We start from the raw sequence: 25,039 nt of genomic DNA on the forward strand, positions 1-25,039 counted from the left end.
AATGGAGTTAGTGATGCTTATCCATTTTTAACGAGTTCTTTGGGATTTAAGATGACAAGCACCTTTATTAATGCTTGCTTTTTTAAGACTCTGTAATTTTATGACAAGGTTTCTCTGCTTTTAAAGGAAATAATCTTTCCAAAATTTATGAGTAAAAGCTATTAGCCAATATCAGATTTATAATAAAGCCATATGTACAGTGTTCTGTTTACATAGCCATGTTTATATCCTCTCTCAGATATTTATTGCCAGACTTTAAAGTTCTGCCCATTTCCTGTGATTTTTTTTATAAGCATACAAGGCAGAAGCTCTGAAGCATTAATAGACAGATCCTCTATCTCTTTCATGATATGAATATTTACAGAAAGATATGGGCAAGAATAAGATTCTGTGAGCTACACACTAATAGGAAATGCCATCAGTTATAGACAGGGCATGCAGGATGATTATAGCAAATCTAAGGGTAAAGCTGTGTAAGGAAAGACACATTCTTTATGCCAGGACAGCTGGATCAATTTTAGTTTTCTGATAAGCATCTTGTGTGCAATTGATTTTGTTTTAATCTACTATAGAAAAAATGCTTCTAGACTGAAACCTTATATGCCAAGTTACCAGTTTTCAGCCTGAAGCAAATGTTTGCAAATTTTATGAAATAAACACTGCCTAACAGCATAAGCAATCATCAGAAACAAGTCATTGGTTGTTGAAGGATTGCATGGAGTAAAACCTTCTATCCAACTTCATTAGGTAGTAATCCAGACAAATAATCTAAACCAATAAGGTTTTGTATCATCTGCTGTATTGACTACAGAGACGGAAATCTTCCTACTGATACAGCCTTCTGCCACTGATGCATTGTAATCACTAATGATTGTACCCTCTCTGCTCACTAGCGAAGTGAGAAGGTACTCTCCTAATTTTTCAGATGAAAAGTAAGGAGAAGGGCAGTCCAAGCCCATGGTCCATGTCAGAGATCAGGTTATCTGAGTCCAAGTTTACTGACTTTTCACTATACCATTATTGCTTCTTGCTTGGTTCATGTCTTGTGCTAAGTATTGTGTATCTTATTATTTATTTAGAATCATAGAATCATAGAATCATTTAGGTCAGAAAAGACCTTTAAAATCATCGAGTCCAACTGTTAACCTAAGACTGCCAAGTTCACCACTAAACCATGTCTCTAAGCACCACATCCACACATCTTTTAAATACCTCCAGGGATGGGGACTCAACCACTTCCCTGGGCAGCCTGGTCCAATGCCTGACTACCCTTTCAGTGAAGAAGTTTTTCCTAATATCCAATCTAAACCTCCCCTGGTGCAACTTGAGGCCATTTCCTCTCATCCTGTTGCTTGCTACCTGGGAGAAGAGACCAACCCCCACCTCGCTACAACCTCCTTTCAGGTAGTTGTAGAGAGTGATAAGGTCTCCCCTCAGCCTCCTCTTCTCCAGACTAAACAACCCCAGTTCCCTCAGCCGCTCCTCATAAGACTTGTTCTCCAGACCCTTCACCAGCCTTGTTGCCCTTCTCTGGACACGCTCCAGCACCTCGATATCCTTCTTGTAGTGACGGGCCCAAAACTGAACACAGCACTCGAGGTGCGGCCTCACCAGTGCCGAGTACAAGGGGACGATCACTTCCCTAGTCCTGCTGGCCACACTATTTCTGATACAAGCCAGGATGCTATTGGGCCTCTTGGCCACCTGGGCACACTGCCGGCTCATACTCAGCCAGCTGCCGACCAACACCCCCAGGTCCTTTTCCACCAGGCAGCTCTCCAGCCACTCTTCCCCAAGCCTGTAGTGTTGCATGGGGTTGTTGTGAGCCAAGCGCAGGACCCGGCACTTAGCCTTGTTGAACCTCATACAGTTGTCCTCGGCCCATCAATCCAGCCTGTCCAGGTCCCTCTGTAGAGTCTTCCTACCCTCCAGCAGATCGACACTTCCACCCAATTTGGTGTCGTTTGCAACCTTACTGAGGGTGCACTCAATCCCTTCGTCCAGTTCATCGATAAAGATATTAAACAGAACTGGCCCCAGTACTGAGCCCTGGGGAACACCACTTGTGACTGGCCACCAATTGGATTTAACTCCATTTACCACAACTCTTTGGGCCCAGGCATCCAGCCAGTTTTTTACCCAGCGAAGTGTACGCCCATCCAAGCCACAAGCAGCCAGCTTCTCCAGGAGAATGCTGTGGGAAACAGTGTCAAAGGCTTTACTAAAGTCTAGGTAGACAACATCCACAGCCTTCCCCTCATCTACTAAGCGGGTCACCTTGTCATAGAAGGAGACCAGGTTAGTCAAGGAGGACCTGCCTTTCATAAACCCATACTGACTGGGCCTGATCCCCTGGTTGTCCCGTACATGCTGCATGATGGCACTCAGGATGATCTGCTCCATGACCTTGCCTGGCACCGAGGACAGGCTGACAGGCCTGTAGTTCCCTGTATCCTCCTTTCAGCAGTTCCTGTAGATGGGCATCACATTTGCTAACTTCAAGTCAACTGGGACCTCCCCAGTTAGCCAGGACTGCTGATACATGATGGAGAGTGGTTTAGTGAGGACCTCTGCCAGCTCCCTCAGTACCCTTGGGTGGATCCCATCTGGCCCCATAGACTTGTGTGTGTCTAAGTGGTGTAGCAGGTCACTGACCATTTCCCCTTGGATTATGGGGGCTTCATTCTGCTCCCTGTCTCTGTCTTCCAGCTCAGGGGAGGGGTAACCTGAGAACAACTGGTCTTACTGTTAAAGACTGAGACAAAGAAGGCATTAAGTACCTCAGCCTTTTCCTAACCCTTTGTCACTATGCTTGCCCCTGAATCCAGTAAAGGATGGAGATTGTCCTTAGCCCTCCTTTTGTTGCTAAAGTATTTATAGAAACATTTTTTATGTCTTTTTCAGCAGTAGCCAGATGAAATTCTAGTTGGGCTTTGACCCTTCTAATTTTCTCCCTGCATAACCTCATGACATCCTTGTAGTCCTCTCCATTTAAAAAAGAACTCAGGCACTGAGAATCTGATAACCTAATATGATATTTTGGCATATTCACCTTTAATGCCAACATAGAGACAATACTGGTGAGGAAAGCAATGGAGAAGTAGGGAGCCCAGTAAATATGAATTCAGCTCCTGTCCTCACCGTGGTTGTTCTGAATGTCTTCAGCTCAGTTTGTTCAGATGAGAGTGGGTGATGGGCATTATAAAAGAATAAAACAGGAAGGAAAAAATAAAGGTAAACTTCCATAAAAAAATTGATCTTTTCCTTGCTTAGATAGTTTTGGGTGATAGAGGCGATGCTCCTCATTTTTAAGAATGCACTTTATGAAGTTGAGATATCTTGTATCCTCCTGGATGCTGACTTTCCCTCTGTGGCAGAGAGAGGCTGCAGATGTTGGCAAGATTTATAAGATTCGGATAGGCCATGATGGGAAAGGCATTGGGGATGGCTGGTTCTTGGAAAGTGTGGTGCTGAAGCGGCTTGCCATGAAGAAGGAGTCTGATAAAAAGAAGAAGAAGAAAAAGAAGAAGTGTGATGAGGAGGAAGAAGTGGAGACCAACATGGAAGAAGTAATGGATGTCTATACGTTTGTGGCACACCGCTGGTTGGCGAAAGATGAAGGAGATAAGGAGCTTGTGGTGGAGCTGGTGCCTGATGGAGAGTCTGCCCTGGAGGGTAAATATCAGAGGGAATGTGCATGTGTGTGCGTGCATACAGCAGTTGCATAAAGGATGATAACCACACTGTGGAGCTTTGCAGGACCATTTATGGCCCCCAGCCATCCCATTGCCCCAGGCCTGCAGCGTAAGTTACACTGTGAGCTGGTTGATCAGATCTCAGGAGGAAGAGGACAGTGGTTAAACTCAGGCAGAGGATGGAGGAGATAGACTGAAATGGGAGTATCCTAAAGGATTGCTATAGGATTCTCCAAGGCTTGTCTGGGGAACTTGGGTCACAAGTCCCACAAGTTACCACTGTGGCTAGAAGTTTAGCAAGCTTTAGATATTTATTTGGTTAATGAGAAGGCCTAGAGAAAGGTGGAGCCTCTCATGTTTTAAGACACAGGCAAACATTTTAAGAAACTCCAGACAAAACCTTTCTTAAAGCTGACTGTGCCAGCATTTTTGGGCTACCCACTTTCATGGTCAGCCACAGATATGATGAAATATGGCTATTTCTGGGCTCTTCCTGATCTCCCTTTGCAATTTTATTTGCAGAGAATACTTACGAAGTCCGTGTTCTCACTGGGAATGTGTGGGGGGCTGGGACGGATGCTAATGTCTTCTTGAGCATCTATGGCGTAGAAAGAGGAGACACGGGTGAGCGCCAGCTGAAAAGGTCGAATAACCTCAACAAGTTTGAAAAGGGCCAGGTAATGCATGAACTCAACTCACTCAAGCAAGAAGGAGGCTGGCAGAGCTCTCTCAGTTACACTGGCCATTGATTACAGTCTCTTCTCTGCAAGGCTTGGCTTCTTCTTTCAGCTTAAAGCTCGGATGTGTTTTATTTCTTAAATATATTATTTAAAGCAAAATGCCTCAAAACATTGTCCAGGGAAAATTCATTTGAATAATAAGCTGAACACCAATTCTACATTGGAGCCACCTTTTGCATCTGCTTCCTGCAAGCATTCTGGTGATAATGTTTCCTGCCAGGAATACTTGAAAACCACAAACTTAAAATCAATGTTGGAGAGCATTTGTGAGGCAGTTCAAATATGTCAGTATTTAGATTGCAAATACACTTAGAATCTAAATGTTCTACTCCACCAGTCAGGGAATAAAAGCAATATCACATGATGTGCTATAATTACATTATAATCTAATGCAATTAAATAACATCTCTTGTAGATTGAATATTTGCCATAAAAATGTTTATGAACAATTAACAAGCTACTATTATAGCCAAGAATTTTTCAAGGAATAATTTTGAATAACGAAAAATTACAGAAACAATAAGCAGCTGTGGAAAACTTGAGATCAGAAAAAAGAGCCCAAGGTTGTTAAATAAGCTGTTAGCTGTGATTTATGAGCTTGGCACCAGTGAAACTGCAACCTGCACATGGTTCTTCATTCAGTGGGAAGAGCTCCAAACTGCAAATGTAACGCTCTCTGCCCTCGGGAGTAGAAACCCAAAGTCTACCAACAAGTTAATCACATTAAGATGTTTAAAGTATTATGATAACAAGGACCATCCTGTCACACTAATACAGCTAATAAATGAACTTCATGGTTGTAGTAAATGACAAGAGGAAAAAAGTCTGTGGTTTCCAAAGTCTCCATGGTAAAGCACATGGAGGTACACAGGAGAGTTTCTGTGGAATCAATACATTTGTGTCCAGTTCCAGATTCAATCTGGGGGAAAATGCTAAGCCTGAAAGGAATGAGATTTAGGAGAGATGAGTTAAACCTAGAGGAAGCTGAAATGGGGATGAGGTAAAGAAAGGAGCGAAGGGTTGTGCAGCTCCATGGCTGTTACTGCCTTGTAGGAGCCAAGCATGAATGGGAGAGCTCACAGCTCTGTAGTTATTTTAGTACATCTATCCTAAGAATACAAGGGAGACTTACAAATACCTTTTGTTTTCATGGGAAAAAAATTACTCTGGCCCAGTTACTGCCTCTCTTTCCCCCTTTCTGGGAAACACAGTCATTTACCTCTTTCCTCCTGTGCAGGTGGATGTGTTCACCATCAAAGCCATTGACCTGGGTGAGCTGAAGAAGCTGCAGATCCACCACAATAACTCTGGTGCTAGCCCAAGCTGGTTCCTGGAGAAGGTAGGAATTGTTGCCCTCAAGGAGAGCACCACATGAGCAGCCTATCACACCCTTTTCATACAGTCAGAAAAGGGGGCATGTTCTCAGGAGCGTGAGTTCCCTGACCTCACATTTTGTTTGTCTTTTGTACCTAATGCAAAGATCTGGGCCAAAAGTAAGTCCTGATCTAAGCAAACTCCCATGATTTTCACAGATGGCTGGAGGAGCAAAGCCTAGGCTGTTAGAAACCTGAAATACAGGCTTGCCTTGAGCTGGAACATGCTTGAAGTTACATGCTTAAAAGTTGCACAATGCTCTGGTGGGTGGGACTGCTCATAAGAGCCTCAAGATGGGTCCACTATTCATAAACATAAAATGCCTGGGAGACTGGAGGTTCCCTCGAGTTATTTAACTTTTTCGGGGAGTGAAAACTGAAAGGAATCAATCATATGGGGCTGACAGCTCAGAAACAGCCCTTTTTAGTAAGTAAGTGCTCATTAACCTATTTATGGATTTAGTTCCCACAAACAATACCAGAGCTCAAGGATGAAAATAGATGTATTGTTCAGCTTTGAGTAATCTTGTTTTTTTAAGTAGCCTTTGATCTGTGCTTGTTTATGTTATTAAAGCCTGTGAAGTCCTTTGTAAGTGCTGGGTGCTGCTGTCATTCTTGTAGGTATTATTTTCCATGCCAGCAGTGGTTAGCAGTTGAGGAAGATGACGGTCAGATTGTCTAGGAGCTGGTCCCAGTGGATGAAGCATTTGTAAAGAAAGATTTGGAAAATGATGGCCAGTCTCTTGCAATGCTGGGCCTGCAACAGAAAGGTTTATGTTAGCCTTGTATTTCTTGCAGTGTGGGTTTGAAAAGGAACCAAATTATTAGCACTGCTGAGGGCATTAGCAGTTAGCGTTCACTGGGCTGTTAGTAATTCTGCTCCGACCATGAAGTTTTCAGGTGTGAATGAATTGTGAAGTGCGTGTCAGCCAGTGACGAGTGGACACTCCTCATTTTTAGGTGATTTAATCATCTTGCAAGATTGGACCCAAAGTGAGAAAGCTAGGAAGATGGATAACATGTTCAGTCATCATCTCTCAACTGAAATGCACATTCGTTGCTAATATCTAAGGTATAAATCCCAGCCATTTCACATCATGGACTGGAATGGTTAAACATTTCAACATGAAACCGAGCAGAGAGCAAACATGACCAGAGAAAGGGAAGGTACCTAAATTTGTCTCACTTTCCATCTTGTTGCTTGCGTCCATTGTCCTCCGAAATAACTTTGTCTCTATTGTACATAATTTTGCACAGTAACCGCAGAGCAATGACACACTCCTGGATCTGATGCTGAAAGGTGCTGAGGGCCCAGCACTTCCATTGGCTTCACTGCCAGTGAAAGGTCTTAAACTCCCCCCTCAGATGCTTTTGAATACATGAATAGTTTCCACAAATTGTATAGCCGGCAAATCTCCACAAATTGGATAGCTCTTTGGTTCAGGAGGACCTTCTGGCTGACCAGCATTTTGGAAACATGTGTCTAACGATGGAAGAAAGATGCCAGTTTGGAAATCTTGAACATGTTTTTGCAGTGCAGTGAAGATGGTATTAGACTTTTCCACAATTTTTATGAGTTTGTTGCGCTTGCTAGATGATGGTGCAACAGAAACCTCCCTAATGATACTATTGTGAAGGGTGCATTCATGCGTATGAACCATATATGTCAACATGCACATACTTTCTGGTATGTGTTATATGCATATATATTATTTGGTGCTATTAGAATAAAGGTGGGGTGGGGTGGGTTTTTTTAATGAAATAGCATTATAGGCAGAGGCAGATTCAAAGAGACTTATGGATTCCCAGGAAGCAAATGGGAAGGCTTGAGCACATTTCTTATCTGTAGATATGCAGACAAATGTACTGAATGACTGGAGCAGCAGCAGACTCTGCAACCAGATAGCCCAGCTCACCCCAGGAGCTACCACAGCATACAACAGGAATTAGAGATTACAACACGATTGTAATCAGTCAAAAGAAAACCCAAACCAAACACATATATGCAATGAAAAGTAGAGTTAATTCCTGCTCAGACTTCACACTCTTAAATTAAGATATTTTATCTGACAGCTAAATCAACAACATACACTGTGAAAGTGAAAACCGGGGACAAGAAGAATGCTGGGACAGATGCCAACGTCTTCATCACTCTCTATGGAAGTAAAGATGATACAGGTATGGCTTCACGTGACGGAACAGGATAATGCCTCACTGATGGATACCTGAAAAGACAGGTCATGATTTCCTTTTGGTTCCTCAATACCCATTCCTCACTCCTTTTTAGCACAGCTTCATGTTCTTGCTGTTTCCACATACATCGCGATTACTGGGAGCATACCACCAGCTGCTGTAAATCACTGTCAAACATTGCAATGCTGATTTGCACCAGCTGCCGATCTAAAGGCTTTAATTGCAATTATAGAAACAGCACAGTTGACTGGGACTACATTACTGAGTAGTGAATGCGGTGAATGATTTTCTTTCCTCAGCAGTGAATCAGCATGATCCTAAAATCCAGCTCTCCTCTGCCTCTTTGAGTGGCCCAGAAGTATTTAATCAGCTGATGAGCAAATCCTCTTGGAAGCAGCTGAGCTCTGTGAGAGTGACAGGGAACTGATGGGTCGCACCCCTTTCTTTAACTGTGAACACAGCACAACAGCATTGTCCCTGTGGCACTACCAGAGGATCACTCAAGAAAGGAATTATGTCTATTTTGGGTGTTGATACAGATTTGGGTTCGGAGGGAGGTAGGGACAAAGCTCAGATCTTGAGAGGAAAAGCCATTTTTTACATTTAGCCATTTCCCCTGTTACACTGTTGACATTCCCAGAGGATTTGTTTCACATGCTGAACAATGTCCTTTTGCATCACCGCAACAGGAACAGTCAGCCTAAAGGCCTCAAAGATTAACAAGAACAAATTTGAGCGTGGGAAGGTAGATGAGTTTACAGTGGAATCTGTGGACATTGGAGACCTGAAAAAAATCAAGATAGGCCATGACAATAAAGGTAAGATAATCTGCTTTGTAATGTAGTATTTCTAGTGCATTCGGCACATTGCTGTATAAAATAACCTGCCTCCAAGACCCCAAACGTAATTTACCTTTTAGCGACAGATCCTTGCTGTCACTTTGGCTGTTGCTGCTACTGTCTTTGCTCCTAATACCATGCTCATGGCTGTGACAATAAGAGTACAGTGGTGGCAACCTGCAGGTACCTTTACAACCTCTCTCTCTGTAAGAGGCTCTTTAGCTTTGCAGCCACATCTTTAGAAAGATTTCTCATATATCACAAAACCTGGTAGTTTTTCTTGTTCTACATGGGACCTATAGAGTTACCTCATTTCTTTCATCAATATTTTTGTTGTTTTCATCATGAAGTCCTAGCTGCTGCTTAGACAGAGATGTGTCTCTACTTAAAACCAGGGAAGCAGTGGAATGACACATGGATTCCTTCTTCATAGGGCACCAAAGGACATGTTTGTGGATAACTCCTTTGTCTTATTACAAAGGCAAATTAATCGAAGTGATGGAGTAATTAGCACCTCCACATGTGCATCTTTAACCTGACACATATAGAAATGTAAAGCACATTACCTCAAACCTGGACAATTGCTTACAATGATCTTTATGGTATCTATTCTATTTTTCCATTGGCAAAAGAGAGGAAGACTTATTTCTCAGAGGTCTGGAATGTAATGATTCATTTGCTGTTGTCTGTAAAGGCTTTGTAGGTTATTCGCTGTTATCTCTCCAACCACAGGTAATTCAACTGGCTGGTTTCTGGAATGGGTGGAGATTGATGCCCCGTCACTGGGACAGTGCCTCAAGTTCCCTTGTGGCCATTGGCTGGATAAATCGGAGGATGATGGAGCCATTGAGAGAATTATCTTCCCTGCAGAACTGCAGACAACAGAATATATCCCATGTGAGCAGAATGCCATTTCCCCAGGATACACCCATCATTACAGAAGATAAAATCTCACGAGCTCATGCAGTTTTATAGGCTTGGCCTTTCCCTTGAATTGGCTTCGAAAAATTTATAAATACATCACATGCCAACTATTCCAATTACTACAAGAAGGTTCCTCTGGGTGCTCTAGACTAACATTTCCTGTATTTCCCAAACCAGAGAGTCATTAGAAGCCATGTGGCTGTGTATGATTGTCTTTTTGCTCCCTCTTGCCCTTTCATCTCCAAGTCCTCAGCCCATTCCAAGCTGTCTTCCTTGTCTCCAGTTTCCCTTTGATCTCGTTCCATTCTAATATTGCTGTTCCTATTGTCAAAGCAGACACTTTAGTCTTGCTTTCAAGCCTTGGTTCCCCCAGTGCCTTTGGCATTGCACACACCTCTCTTGCTGAAAGACCCTCTTCCAGAGTTTCTTTGGTGTGGTACTTTTCTGATAGTGTTGCAGCAGTCTGCCTCTTTTAGCGTTCTCCAATTTTTCCACTTCGCTCCCCTCTAAATTGATGTTTGGGGTAAACCCAGTGTCTTTTGGGAGCTCCTTCTGAGTACTGATCTTATAATTTTAAAGTCTGCTATAGCACCTTAAACTCTATTCAGGCAACTTCTTTTCCTGTCTCCAGAACATTGAGAATCAGATAACATGGCTTTCTTGAAATAAATGACTGGAAACATTATTTTGCTTGTTCTGTAGCCCTCTTTTTCCCTTTTCACATGTGCATCCTTGACTGTGTGCAGGGAACTCACAGCCCTGGGACTGTATTTGACTTGTCCCTCCCTGATCTGCTTCATTTCAAGTTGTTGACAAATATTTCCTGGCCCACCTTCAGGGGACTATCAAAATTGCATTTTCCCTTCATTAGGTTGGATGCCACAATGATGAGGGTTAAGGTCTGGAACGTGAGAGTTGATTTCCACCCCATGCCCTGCCAGGTGCTTCCTAGGTCACTCTGGACAAGTGATAAGTTGTTCTCACCAAAGATGTCTCCTATCTCATTGCATCCCTCATTGTATGCATTGATGGTATCAAAAGCCTTACCTTCTGCAGTTCCTTATTTAGACATCGAAAGTTAGAGCTGCCCAATCTCTCTTTTTCAGCCTCAGTTTCCTTCTCCATAAGTAGTTGTGAGAATAACCACACAGAAGACTATCAGCTGCTTTGGCTCCTTCTTTTTTACTGTCAGCACCGTGGTTCATGTTAAAGGTCTCTTTCACACTCACTGGCCTACCCTCCAATGTCAAGGTCCTCATATCTGGCAGTCTGTAAGCTAAAATCATCTTTCTTCTCTGAGGATCTGGCAACATCATCTCTTTGTGCCTTCCCCATGCTTTGACCAAGTTATTTTTTATTTCTCATGTCTTGCTTTCTTTACATAAACTGTCTGGAGCAGAGGATTGGATACTCTTGGCTCCCTTCCTCACTTTTGTCAGTCAACTGGAAGATATAATAGTCTTTATGTTTGAAAAAATAAATTTGTAGATAGATATAGTGAATACTTTCATAGGAGCGAATATAGCCCAGAGATCTTGTATGTGCTTTTAATATCAGGTTTTTTCCATTTTATCCCAGTCGATATATATTTTGATGCAGATGTTGACTATATAATTTATTAATGTCCCTGCATATTACAATGATGTAAGAGTTTCTGGCATACCATACCTTTGAGTACATAGGTTGTGTAAACCTGATTTTTGTCAGACGTCCACATTCAGCCTTTGAAAATAGTCAGGCCTCTCTGGCAAAAAGGTTGCACCAGACTCAGTGTCAGCTTAGGCTGTTTCACCATTTAAACTGTTCCCGCTGTGCTATTTACTGCATTCTGGTTTCCTGACTATCAACCTGGGGGTTTCAGTTTGCCAGAGGTATCTAAAACAGTTTGATTTGTTTTATGATGACTCGTGCCAGAATTGTTCACACCGAACAAACGATGAAAACATGTCATTGGCAGTCCAATTAAACTCATGCCTGTGAGGATACAACTTTAAAAGTGCCACATAAATGAAATGGGAGTCTGACAGCTGAAAGTTGTGCTGCTAGTGACCTTGTTACAGTGCTGCTTTGCTGATTCAGTTCTAAGCTGACGTTAATATTCAAGCAACAAGAGCAAGTGCCACGGACTTCAGCAGAGAAGATCATTTTTAATTCATAATGCGTAGCATGTGATTTTTGGTCTCCAGGATTTGTTTTTCCCCTCTTACATATTGGAGAAGCTATTCCAGTTTACCTGCAGCACAGCAGAGCAGATTTCTTTGAGTTGGACAGAAAGAATATTAAGTACCTCCAGGCTGACTCTCTGTAGAAGAAAACTTCTTCATCTCTGTTCTCCTGAGAGACGTATTTAGAAAGCCTGTGTTTTTAATGAATGATTAGTCTCTGATACGCATAATCAGAGTTACTCCAACAGTAACAGATATGGTGCCAGAAACCTTCTCCCTACCCTAACAGAGATGCTGAATCTGAAATATAGCACAAAGTACTGTAGTGTAAATAGCAAAGATGACTGAAGTCGATGCAGTGTAGGAGGATGAAGATGACAAGCAACTGAGAAGATTGTAGTGAGGGATGGGAAACGGTGGAAACTGAGTAGGTGGTGTATGGGAGAGGGATGGCCAGGAGCAGATCCTAGTAATAGCGCTGGGTGTCAAAGGCTGTCCTTATGGGCAGCGACATGGACTACAAGGATTGTGTCTGCTTGCGGCAGGAGAAGTCCCTACAGCTAATTGGTGGTGCCCAAGTCTTACCTGGCATTTTTCATCTATAGATTTCAGAAAGGATTTAAAAGAGATAGGGACAGGATTCAGTTTTCCAGATGGCACACCTGGATTCACATGTCCTCATGACATTGGAGTGTCTGATTTCCTGTTATCATCAATAGATGTTTGGTCGTTCACAGACAGTTATTTACAGAATGATTCAGCTGACCCTGAGGAATATGCCTGCATTTGCTTGTCTTTCTCCAAACTCTACTGACTTTAGTGATTACATCTGGAGATGTACACATCTATTTGACGTGCAGACATCTGTACATAGGTCTCTTACTCTGTGAGCTAAACACCATCTCAACTTGGAAACTGAGATGGCAAGTGACTTGACTAAGGATATTCAGCAAATCTGTAGCAGAGCGAGGAACAGAGCCCAAGTCTTATTCCTGGGTCAGTCTTATTCCTGAGCAAGTCCGAGTCATGCTCCATCAGGACTCAGGACTGAGAAGCTGTGAAGATAGAACAGGACAAAAGGAGGCATCAGATTTTGGGGTCATGGGGCATTCTGGAGAAACCAAGGGAACAGAATAAGGATGTATTTAGGGGCTGATCCTTACTGTTCTGCATTCACCATTGATCTGGTAGTAATTTAACCTGTTTGCCTTGGTGTTAAGGAGAAGGTGGTACCAAGAGAAAACTAGATCACAGTAGACAGCAGAGCGTTTTATTTCTTTTCCTTTTGATTTATTTTTGTCGCTTGTTTAGTAATAAACATAATAGGAAATTTTTTATCAATAATGCTATCTTGAATATGTATATACTGCCTCCAGTTGGCTTAACGTCATCCATCTGTCTAGTTGCTCAAAAATTTGTGAATTCATGTTTTGCTTTAAGACTTGAGCTGTTGAAGTAAATCCTTTTTCAGTAACTTTAGATGGCAGGTATAAATATATTGAGTGCTTTCTGATCATGTGATTAACCCCAAAATCTCAGTAAATGAACATGCATCAAGGTCAATTGGCCTTACAGGGTTAAAGGAAATTCCTCTGGATTCTTGTAGTACTGACCAGCTTGATAACTAAATGACCACAAGTGTGTGATTCCTACCCTGTCCTCTTTAACTGTTGAGTTTTCTAATCCAGATTTTGTCTCATTAAAATGTTCTTAGGAGCACTGGTATACTGCTTACTAACTTTTGTTGGTTTGTTTTAATTTTCTGCCATTTCCCAAATCAGTTGTCCCTTATGAGATCACGGTCTACACCAGTGACATCTTTGGAGCTGGCACGGATGCAGATGTTTTCGTTGTTCTCTATGGAAGCGATGGGATCTGCACTCAGCAGAAATCCCTGTGCCTCAACAAGAGAGAGCAAAGGATGTATTTTGAAAGGAACTCAGTGAATCAGTTCATTGTGGAGGTAAGATCAAAGATGCTCACTCTCATCTTAGGTTGCCCTAAGGGGACTAAGAAGAGAAAACAGAGTGAAGTGGGAACTTTTGCTCTTTTAGGGAAAGCTATTCAGCTCTTTTACTCAAAGAATGTGGGTTCAAAACTCTGTTCTGCAATAGACTTACTCACTTTTTTCACTGACCTCCAGTTAGCAGCAACTCAAAGGTATCAAATGAGTGAGCTCATTTACATCTACAATATTCAGCAATTCCTATTTGTAATATATTGTTATTGCTGAGAATTTGAGAGAGGCAAAAATATAGGCAGTCCTGCTCTGGCCTATCCTTTTGGTACTGCTTCATGTCCTCACCTTCCTTCCCTGGGTGCAACACCAACACTGACTTTGTAGAGGACCGCATAACCTCTTTATGTTTTGAGTTTGGTTTGTTTTTGTAAAATAATTGAAGGCAAATCTTAAACCAAACTTTTTAACAAGTTAAAATGCTTCCAGCCCAGATTGTTGTTATATGGCATGAATCATAAAATAAATCCCCAGTGTGATTCCTTAAAAACAAAGAATAAGACTTATTTTGGTGGAGTTTCCGCACAGTTTTTCGTAATAAAGGTTGCATTAATCCAGAAGTATAAATCTTAAACTGAGTGTTATTGTTATTTCTTTATTCCATAAGATTTATTTTAGGTTTGGTAGAATCTGAAACATGAGTACTTTTCTTAGATGAAGTGAGTGAAAATACAGTTTGTTCTCCAGATTTATAACATCATATTAACATGTCCCCAAACTTCATTCTCTCTTCGCCAGTTCCTCTTGCTGCAGGAGATGGGGATGAAGCCAAATATATTCTTCTTTCACCTACTTGTGTAGAGCCATAATTTGGAGTCCAACAGACCTTAGAAACAATTTTGGGATTCAGTTCGAGAAACCCCTCTGTGCATCATGCTAGAGCACTCCACTGCCGATCATGCCAGCCCCGGAGCTGCTCACCTCGGCGATAGACCCCATCTTAGCTGACATTCCTTCAAGATGCAGCTTCCTTAATCTCGAGGTTTAACCCCAGCTAGCAACTAAGCACCACGCAGCCGCTCGCTCACTCCCCCACCGGTGGGATGGGGGAGAGAATCAGAAGGGCAAAAGGGGAAAACTCGTGGGTTGAGATAAAAACAGCTTAATAACTAAAGTAAAATAAGAATAGAACAGTAGTAATAGTAATAATAACAATAATAATAAAAACAAGTAATAATAGTACAACAGTAATACAAAGCCAGCAATACACTGTACAATGGCTCACCACCCGCCAACTAATGCCCAGCCCATCCCCCAAGCAGTGATCGTTGCCCCTCCCCCAGCCAACTCCCCCCGCTCATATACTGACCATGAAGTCATGTGGTATGGAATAACCCCTGGGCCAGTCTGGGTCAGCTGTCCTGGCTGTGCCCCCTCCCAGCTTCTTGTGTACCTGGCAGAGCATGGGAAGCTGAAAAGTCCTTGACCAGTGTGAGCGCCACTTAGCAACTACTTAGTGTCCTGGTTTCAGCTGGGATAGAGTTAGTTTTCTTCTTAGTAGCTGGTAGAGCGCTGTGTTTTGGATTTAGGATGAGAATAATGTTGATAACGCACTGATGTTTTGGTTCTTGCTGAGCAGAGTTTACACTAGTCAAGGACTTTTCAGCTTCTTGTGCTCTGCCAGGTGCATAAGAAGCTGGGAGGGAGCATAGCTAGGACAGCTGACCCAGACTGGCCACAGGGCTATTCCATACCATATGACATCATGCTCAGTATATAAGCTGGGGGAAGAAGAAGGAAGGGGGGGACATTGGGTGTGATGGCGTTTGTCTTCCCAAGTAACCGTTACACATGATGGAGCCCTGCTTTCCTGAGGATGGCTGAACACCTGCCTGCCACTGGGAAGTAATGAATGAATTCCTTGCTTTGCTTGCGCGCGCGGCTTTTGCTTTACCCATTAAACTGTCTTTATCTCAACCCATGAGTTTTCTCACTTCTACTCTTCCGATTCTCTCCCCCCTACCACCGGGGGGGGGAGTGAGCGAGCGGCTGTGTGGTGCTTAGTTGCTGGCTGGGGTTAAACCACGACACTTAGCAAGAACCAAAACATCAGTGTATCATCGACATTGTTCTCATCCTAAACCCAAAACACAGCCCCATACCGGCTACCAAGAAGAAAATTAACTCCATCCCAGCTGAAACCAGGACAGTATCCACCCCTTATTCCATAACATTTATGTCATGCCCAGGTCCCACATTATCCAACACACCCTCATTAACCACTACCCCCTTCCTTTCCTTTGATACAATACACGAGTATCATTCCCTTAGTCTATATGCTATCCCTCTAGAACGTTTGTTGAGTTCATTTAGTTTATGACTTTGGGATTCATCTGTCATAACGGTCTGTCTGGGCAGGAGAGGTAGTGTGCGGTGTTGGATTGTAGCATGCTAAAGCCAGTTCTGGTTCTATCACCTCTGCACTTTGCTCAGTTTCCTCAAAGTTCGTTCTTCATTAATTTGGGTGATTCTTACTGTATACCGTTGATATGGCATATAGCAACCATAGAAGTGATGACATCCAGTATTATATAGCAACAAACATTATACAATTCAGTTCATTGGCTATTTTCACCCAAAATCAAGTCTCCTTGAGGTACACATCAGACTTCCCAATCCTCCCACATCACCCACGAAGTGCACCCAGGTCCTTGAGCAAAAGCAATCCCACGAATGGGTTTACCTCTGCCTGAGGCAGGAGTAACCCAGACTGTCTTCCCCAGCATATTTTTTAGGTGCACTACAGGGACTTTATCCCCTTCCACAGTACATAAAAGTTTTGATTGGGCAGGGCCAGCTCGATTGGCAGATCCTCTGGTGTTGACTAACCAGGTGGCCTTTGCTAAATGTGTATCCCAATGTTTGAATGTCCCACCACCCATTGGTGCATGATAGGGGATGTGATATACCCACTCAATGCCATGCTCTTTGGCCCAGGTGTCTATGAGGCTGTTTCAGAAATGAGTTCCATTGTCTGACTCAATTCTTTCTGGGGTGCCATGTCGCCATAGGACTTGCTTTTCAAGACCCAGGATAGTGTTCCGGGCGGTGGCATGGGGCACGGGATATGTTTCCAGCCATCCGGTGGTTGCTTCCACCATTGTAAGCACATGGCGCTTGCCTTGGCAGGTTTGTGGGAGTGTGATCTAATCAATCTGCCAGGCCTCCCCATATTGATATTTCAGCCATCGTCCTCCATACCAGAGAGGCTTGAACCACTTGGCTTGCTTGATTGCAGCGCACGTTTCGCATTCATGGATAACCTGTGCAATAGTGTCCATGGTCAAGTCCACCCCTCGATCACAAGCCCATCTATTGGTTGCATCTCTTCCTTGATGGCCTGAGGTGTCATGGGCCCATCAAGCTAGGAATAATTCACCCTTATGTTGCCAGTCCAGATCCACCAGAGCCACTTCAATCTTAGGAGCCTGATCCACCTGCTGATTGTTTTGATGTTTTTCAGTGGCCCGACTCTTGGGTACATGAGCATCTACGTGACATACTTTTACAACCAGGTTCTCTACCCGGGCAGCAATATCTTGCCACAGTGTGGCAGCCCAGATGGGTTTGCCTCTGTGCTGCCAGTTGCTCTGCTTCCATTGCTGTAACCACCCCCACAGGGCATTTGCCACCATCCACGAGTCAGTATAGAGATAGAGCATTGGCCACTTTTCTCGTTCAGCAATATCTAAAGCCAGCTGGATGGCTTTCACCTCTGCAAACTCACTCAATTCACCTTCTCCTTCAGCAGTTTCTGCAACTTGTTGTGCAGGACTCCATACAGCAGCTCTCCACCTCCAATGCTTCCCCACAAGACGACAGGACCCATCAGTGAACAGGGCATATTGCTTCTCATTTTCTGGCAGTTTATGATATGGTAGGGCCTCCTTAGCACGCGTCACCTCCTCCTCTGGCAATATTCTGAAATCTTTGCCTTCTGGCCAGTCCATGATCACTCCCAAGATTCCTGGGCGACTGGGGTTTCCTATTCGAGCCCGTTGTGTGATCAGTGCAACCCACTTACTCCATGTAGCATCAGTTGCATGATGTGTACAGGGGACCCTCCCTTTGAACATCCAGCCCAGCCCTGGCAGTCGGGGTGCCAGGAGGAGCTGTGCTTCAGTATCAACCACTTCTGAAGCAGCTCGAACCCCTTCATAGGCTGCCAATATCTCTTTTTCAGTTGGAGTATAGCGGGCCTCGGATCCTCTGTATCCCCGACTGCTGTACTGCCCCATACGATGATGTCATCAATGTATTGCAGGTGTTCTGGAGCCCCCCTGTTGCAGTGCAGTCTGGATCAGTCCATGGCAAATGGTGGGGCTGTGCTTCCACCCCTGGGGTAGTCGATTCCAGGTGTACTGGACGCCCCTCCAGGTGAAAGCAAACTGTGGCCTGCACTCTGCCGCCAAAGGGTTTGAGAAAAACGCATTAGCGATGTCAGTGATGGCATACCACTTGGCTGCCTTTGACTGCAATTTGTATTGAAGTTCTAGCATGTCTGGCACGGCAGTGCTCAGTGGCGGCTTGACTTCGTTCAGGCCCCGATAGTCTACTGTTAGTCTCCTCTCTCCATTAGACTTTCACACTGGCCATATGGGACTGTTAAAAGGTGAGCGAGTCTTGCTGATCACTCCTTGGCTCTCCAGTAAATGAATCAATTTATGGATGTGTGCCAAGTGTTTTAATAACAAGGCCATTGTTTTAATAACAAATCTCCCAGCAAAACTTCACCAATCACTGCAGAGCACAGCAAACTGCAAAACCCAACACCAATCTTTAACGCGTACTGCAAAAACAAGAGCATGGTGCAGATCAAGTAGACTAATACTGAGAACAGATAAATCAATATTATGACCGGCAGCTGTTAACAGATACAAATTCCTTAATACACTCTGGTTAATCTGTTATTATCTCAAACCCTTCGAGCCCCACATTGGGTGCCAAAAAGGACTGTCGTGGTTTAACCCCAGCCAGCAACTAAGCACCACACAGCCGCTCACTCACTCCCCCCTGGTGGGATGGGGGATAGAATTGGAAGGGTAAAAGTGAGAAAACTCATGGGTTGAGATAAGAACAGTTTAATAATTGAAGTAAAATAAAATTGAATAGTAGTAATAGTAGTAGTAATAATAATAATATACAATAATAATAATAAAATACAATAATAATATACAAAGCAAGTGATCACCACCTGCCGACCGATGCCCAGCCCGTCCCCGAGCAGCGATCGCTGCCCCCCAGCCAACTCCCCCAGTTTATATGCTGAGCATGACGTCATGTGGTATGGAATAGCCCTGTGGCCAGTCTGGGCCAGCTGTCCTGTCTGTGCCCCCTCCCAGCTTCTTGTGCACCGAGCAGAGCATGGGAAGCTGAAAAGTCCTTGACTAGTGTAAGCCCTACTTAGCAACAACTAAAACATCAGTGTGTTATCAACATTATTCTCATCCTAAATCCAAAACGCAGCACTATACCAGCTACTAGGAAGAAAATTAACTCTATCCCAGCCGAAACCAGGACAACAGCAGAGAGGAAACAGTCTAGGAGGTTCCTGGAGTACGTGGAAGATGATAACTTCCTAATGCAGCTGGTGAGGGAGCCAACTAGGGAGGTGCCCCGCTGGACCTCTTGTTTGTGAACAGAGAAGGCCTGGTGGGTGATGTGACAGCTGGAGGCCGTCTTGGGCATAGTGATCATGAAATGATAGAGTTTTTGATTCTTGGAGAAGTAAGGAGGGGGGTCAGCAGAACTGCTACCTTGGTCTTTTGGAGAGTAGACTTTGGCCTGTTCAGGAGCCTGGTTGACAGAGTCAGTCCTGAAGGGCAAAGGAGTCCAGGAAGGCTGGACATTCTTCAAAAAGGAAATCTTACAGGCGGAAGAGCAGGCCGTCCCCATGTGCCAAAAGACGAGCTGCCAGGGGAGAAGACCAGCCTGGCTGAACAGAGAGCTTTGGCTGGGACTCAGGAAAAAAAGGAGAGTTTATGACCTTTGGAAGAAGGGGCAGGCGACTCAGGAGGACTACAAGGATGTCGTGAGGTTATGCAGGGAGAAAATTAGAAGGGCCGAATCCCAACTAGAGCTTAATCTGGCTACTGCTGTAAAAGACAATAAAAAATGTTTCTATAAATACATTAGCAACAAAAGGAGAGCTAAGGACAATCTCCGTCCTTTATTGGATGTGGGGGGAAACATTGCCACAAAGGATGAGGAAAAGGCTGAGGTACTTAATGCCTTCTTTGCCTCAGCCTTTAATAGTCAGACCAGTTGTTCTTGGGGTACCCAGCCCCCTGAGCTGGAAGATGGGGACAGGGAGCAGAATGAAGCCCCAATAATCCAAGGGGAAATGGTTAGTGACCTACTACACCACTTAGACATACACAAGTCTATGGAGCTGGATGGGCTCTACCCAAGGATACTGAGGGAGCTGGTGGAAGTGCTCACCAAGCCACTTTCAATCATCTATCAGTGGTCCTGCCTAACCGGGGAGGTCCCAGTTGACTGGAAGTTAGCAAATGTGACGCCCATCTACAAGAAGGGCTGGAAGGAGGATCCGGGAAACTACAGGCTTGTCAGTCTGACCTCGGTGCCAGGGAATGTTATAGAGCAGATCATCCTGAGTGCCATCATGCAGCACACACAGAACAACCAGGTGACTGGGCCCAGTCAGCATGGGTTTATGAAAGGGAGGTCCTGCTTGACTAACCTGATCTCCTTCTATGACAGGGTGACCTGCTTGGTGGATGAGGGGAAGGCTGTGGATGTTGTCTACCTGGACTTCAGTAAGGCCTTTGACACTGTCTCCCACAGCATTCTCCTGGAGAAGCTGGCTGCACATGGCTTGGATAAGTGCACTCTCTGCTGGGTAAAAAACTGGCTGGACAGCTGAGCCCAGAGAGTGGTGGTGAATGGAGTCAAATCCAGTTGGCGACCGGTCACGAGTGGTGTTCCTCAGGGCTCAGTACTGGGGCCGGTCCTGTTTAATATCTTTATAGATGATCTGGATGAGGGGATTGAGTGCACCCTCAGGAAGTTTGCAGATGACACCAAGTTGGGTGGAAGTGTCGATCTGCTGGAGGGTAGGAAAGCTCTACAGAGGGACCTGGATCGATGGGCTGAGGCCAACTGTATGAGGTTCAACAAGGCTAAGTGCCAGGTCCTGCGCTTGGCTCACAACAACCCCATGCAACGCTACAGGCTTGGGGAAGAGTGGCTGGAGAGCTGCCTGGCAGAAAAGGACCTGGGGGTGTTGGTCGGCAGCTGTCTGAGTATGAGCCGGCAGTGTGCTCAGGTGGCCAAGAAGGCCAATAGCATCCTGTCTTGTATCAGGAATAGTATGTCCAGCAGGACTAGGGAAGTGATCGTCCCCTTGTACTCGGCACTGGTGAGGCTACACCTCGAGTATCGTGTTCAGTTTTGGGCCCCTCACTACAAGAAAGACATTGAGGTGCTGGAGAGTAGCCAAAGAGGGTCAACAAGGCTGGTGAAGGGTCTGGAGAACAAGTCTTATTAGGAGCAGTTGAGGGAGATGGGGTTGTTTAGTCTGGAGAAGAGGAGGCTGAGGGGAGACCTTATCACTCTCTACAACTATCTGAAAGGAGGTTGTAGTGAGGTGGGGGTTGGTCTCTTCTCCCAGGTAGCAAGCAACAGGACGAGAGGACATGGCCTCAAGTTGCACCAGGGGAGGTTTAGATTGCATATTAGGAAAAATTTCTTCACCAAAAGGGTTATCAACAGATTGCCCAGGGAGGTGGTTGAGTCCCCATCCCTGGAGGTATTTAAAAGACGGGTAGACGTGGTGCTTAGGGACATGGTATAGTGGTGGAATTGGCAGTGCTAGGTTAACAGTTGGACTCGATGAGCTTAAAGGTCTTTTCCAACCTAAACAATTCTATGATTTTATGGTTTTATGACTGTGTGAGCCAGACAGCCACCTCCTGAGTTGGATAAAAAGCCATCTGTTAATTAGTTGATTAGGGGAAGTGGTATTGGGAGTTCCCTGGGAAAGGAAGTGACAATTTGAGCAGCCCAGTTCTGAGTCTCTCATCTCAAGATGGTGAATACCTTTGAGGGGCAGGAGGTGATGTGAGGATGGAGCACAGAGAAAGTTCCTGTTGACTAGGAACCAGCTTGGGTCTCAACTGGGAACCCTGCTCTATACTGGAAGGCAGTGCTGGAGATGGTGTTCCCTACAACCCTAATGAAACCCATCCCCTTGTGAGGGGGACACATGCTCTCAAACAGCCTGAACTCTGTGCAGGGACTCAAGGAAGCAGGGGCCAAAGGGAGATGGGTTGGAGCACCTGTGGTGTTCTGCTGTGGCCATGTACCTCAGGTTTTGCATTCTCCCGTGTTTGAAAAAGTAGAACTATGGAGTCCCAGAGAAAGAGGGAGATAATGGAGAGGGGAGATAAACAAATTAAAGGATCACTTTTCTAGTTTTTAAAGGAAAGAACAGAAGTGTTTCCTGCTGTCTGGTAGCAAGCTACTCTATGTCTCTGTATCCATTATTTAAAGTGGGAAATGATAACAATTTCTCATAGTGCTCATTTTTTATATGGATGTTTTGAGTACTTTGGCTTTAGGATGCAACATCAGTTGGAAACGTTGGTAGTTCTGTGAACTTAGTTTGTCACAGGCGAACAGGGTAAAAACTGTAAAAAGAAAATTTTGTCCCTATTCAAAATATACTTTATTTAAAAGAGGAGTCTGGAGCTGTTCTAAACATGACCCCTCAACATATTCTTATAAAATCTGTCTTGCCTACAGTGTCATGGATGAGTGGTTAGGCTGCTTAAAGAATCACCGTCAAAGATATTTGCAAATAGTGATTTTAATAGAAATCTATAAAAGTGTGATTTAACAAAGTTCGATGGCAAGGTTCACTCTATTACTTATTAATGAATGGAATATATATATAAAGAGAAAGAAAGAGGAAACTGAGTTAGAAGAAAATACAAGGAGGAAAAGAGGGCCCTCCTGCTGAGTCATGAGGTTCAGAATGGACCCCCTTGCTTTCTAAACTCCTTCTCAGAGAGGAGCCTAGGTGTGGCTGGATCCAATCCTAGTCTCGGACTTGGCCAACGGTTTATGTCTAAGGATTATATATGTCTAGCAGCAGTTTAAGGTTTATTCACAGTTAAGAGAGAATCACAAGAATTTAGCAATAACTAATCATTGGTTACTCTAGCATCTACAAAGTGATTAAATAAGGTTTACTACAACATTTGTATCGATACACATATGCACACAATAGGCCTAGTAATTTGTCGTGACTTTAGTGAAATACTCACAATATGCATATATAAAGGTACCTAGTAAAAATTCCTCTTGAGTTCAGTGAAATACATCAAATAATTAACTCAACGGGTGAAGGTTGAGTCTCAAGGAGTGAAAGGCGCCAGAGATCAGCCCAGGTCCTGTTGTCAGGTCTCTGTATGCAAACTTAGAAGTTCCCAGCTCTGAGAGGCGTCCCACTCAGAGGGAGATGCTGGCACAGCCTGCTGCGGTCCAGGAGAGCTCAAAGGGTCTCATTTGGCACTGCTCTTTATAGGGTCGTGAGATGATTGACTTTAGGCATCAGTAAATTTCCATCCTATTGTCACAATCTGAGTTGGAAATGACTAAAGTTCTCAAACTGGGGCTGAATGAATCTCTTTGGGTTCTGCTCTGTCCAGAGGTAAGAACACATTTGGTCAGCATGAATTCATGCCTTCCCTGATATTGCACACATGTTCTGAGCTTGATGTGAGTTTCTAGTACAACCCTCACCCAAAAAATGTTGTTAGTCATCATAAAGAAAAATTAGATGTCAATCCCAGATGATCTGAAAACCAACCAAGTTTTTTGTCAAGGTTTATAAAACCTTTTTTTTAATCGAAAAAATGATGATGAAGCCAGGCTGAGTTTGGAGTCTGTGATGAGGCAAGTTTCAGAGCTCCAATTCTTGTCATAACAGTTTGAACAGCCCTGCACAAATGTTCTGAGAAATCAAACAAGTATTCAGTGTCTAATTCTGCACTGCCTGCTCAGCTTACCCAATGAGATTTTGGAAAGCACTTGAAAAGCAGTCTGGCACTTCCTCCCTTTTAACAGCTGAACTGAAATTTCTGAAAACCACAGAAAAACCTGCTAAGTCCCAAGCCTTGGCCTGAAGGTTTTTCCCCTAACCAATATTATTACACAATGTATAAAATTATTGAGTGACTTACCTTTAATACAAGGTTTATTCATAGTTTGCCTGGATTTGCAAAGGGATGCTGAAACCCTGAGCTGCCCCATAGATCACAGCAATCCTTGAATGAAGCACAAAGGAGAACATTTGCAGTTGTACTGAGACATTCAGTCAGTGATGGTTTACCTAGGAGTCAGCATAGATTTATTTGCCTTTATTGAACGGTGAGCGTAAGATCACTTTGGTCTAATAGCTTATTTAAGACTTAGGTGCTCAGTCTCATCTTCAGGAAGGTCTCTTGGTGTAAATAAGGATTCAAGCCCTTTGCTGTTCTGTCATCTATTAGGGAGAAATCTGGACTTATCACCTCCTTACAGCCAGTAGGGTTGTCTGGGGAAATTAAGCCTTGCAGAATTCAGTCCCAAGTGTGTATGGGAAAGTAGTCTCCCATACACATTTGTAGCCCAATGCAGCATGGTGTTATCCCTTCTCCGAATGAGTTCAATGGGATGTGAACCTATTTAGCATGCACAACTGCTCCATCTGATGGGATGAGTCCCTGGTTTTCTGAAGTCTCATGTAAATCCGTATGTGTACGGGTTTTCTGATGACTAAACCTCTGTTTGTTGCAGTGATCCCATACCACATCACTGTCACGACGGGCACAGAATATGACTCCAGCACTGACAGCCGAGTGTATATCATCATCATGGGTCCTCAGAAAGTGCAGATGGAGAGGCTGTGGCTGGATCTCCCAGAAGGAAAGGACGAGTTTGCAGATGGCTCCGTAGAGAAATTCTCTGTTTGGGGCCTAGATGTTGGGGAGATCAAAAAAGTGGAGGTACTTTGTGAATGCAGCGTGAGTACTGGAGGCATATGAAATATGTGGCCAAAGAAAGCACATGGTCCTGTTATTCTTAGC

At 44.0% G+C, this 25,039-nt stretch overlaps 1 protein-coding gene across 1 annotated transcript in view; it reads left to right on the forward strand.

The window, feature by feature from the left end:
- Nucleotides 1–25,039, forward strand: part of LOXHD1 (lipoxygenase homology PLAT domains 1) — an 86,124-nt gene that overhangs the window by 11,084 nt on the left and 50,001 nt on the right. Inside the window, 10 exon segments of the mRNA XM_087763652.1 lie at nt 3,378–3,675; nt 4,218–4,372; nt 5,673–5,794; nt 6,418–6,578; nt 7,882–7,986; nt 8,691–8,819; nt 9,573–9,737; nt 13,711–13,892; nt 24,464–24,497; nt 24,750–24,958. Coding sequence (XP_087619778.1) covers nt 3,378–3,675; nt 4,218–4,372; nt 5,673–5,794; nt 6,418–6,578; nt 7,882–7,986; nt 8,691–8,819; nt 9,573–9,737; nt 13,711–13,892; nt 24,464–24,497; nt 24,750–24,958 — 1,560 coding nt within the window.

Source organism: Nipponia nippon, unplaced genomic scaffold (genome assembly GCF_047370975.1).
Source record: "Nipponia nippon isolate SJK-2023a ecotype South Korea unplaced genomic scaffold, ASM4737097v1 scaffold_29, whole genome shotgun sequence".
Lineage (NCBI taxonomy): Eukaryota > Metazoa > Chordata > Aves > Pelecaniformes > Threskiornithidae > Nipponia > Nipponia nippon.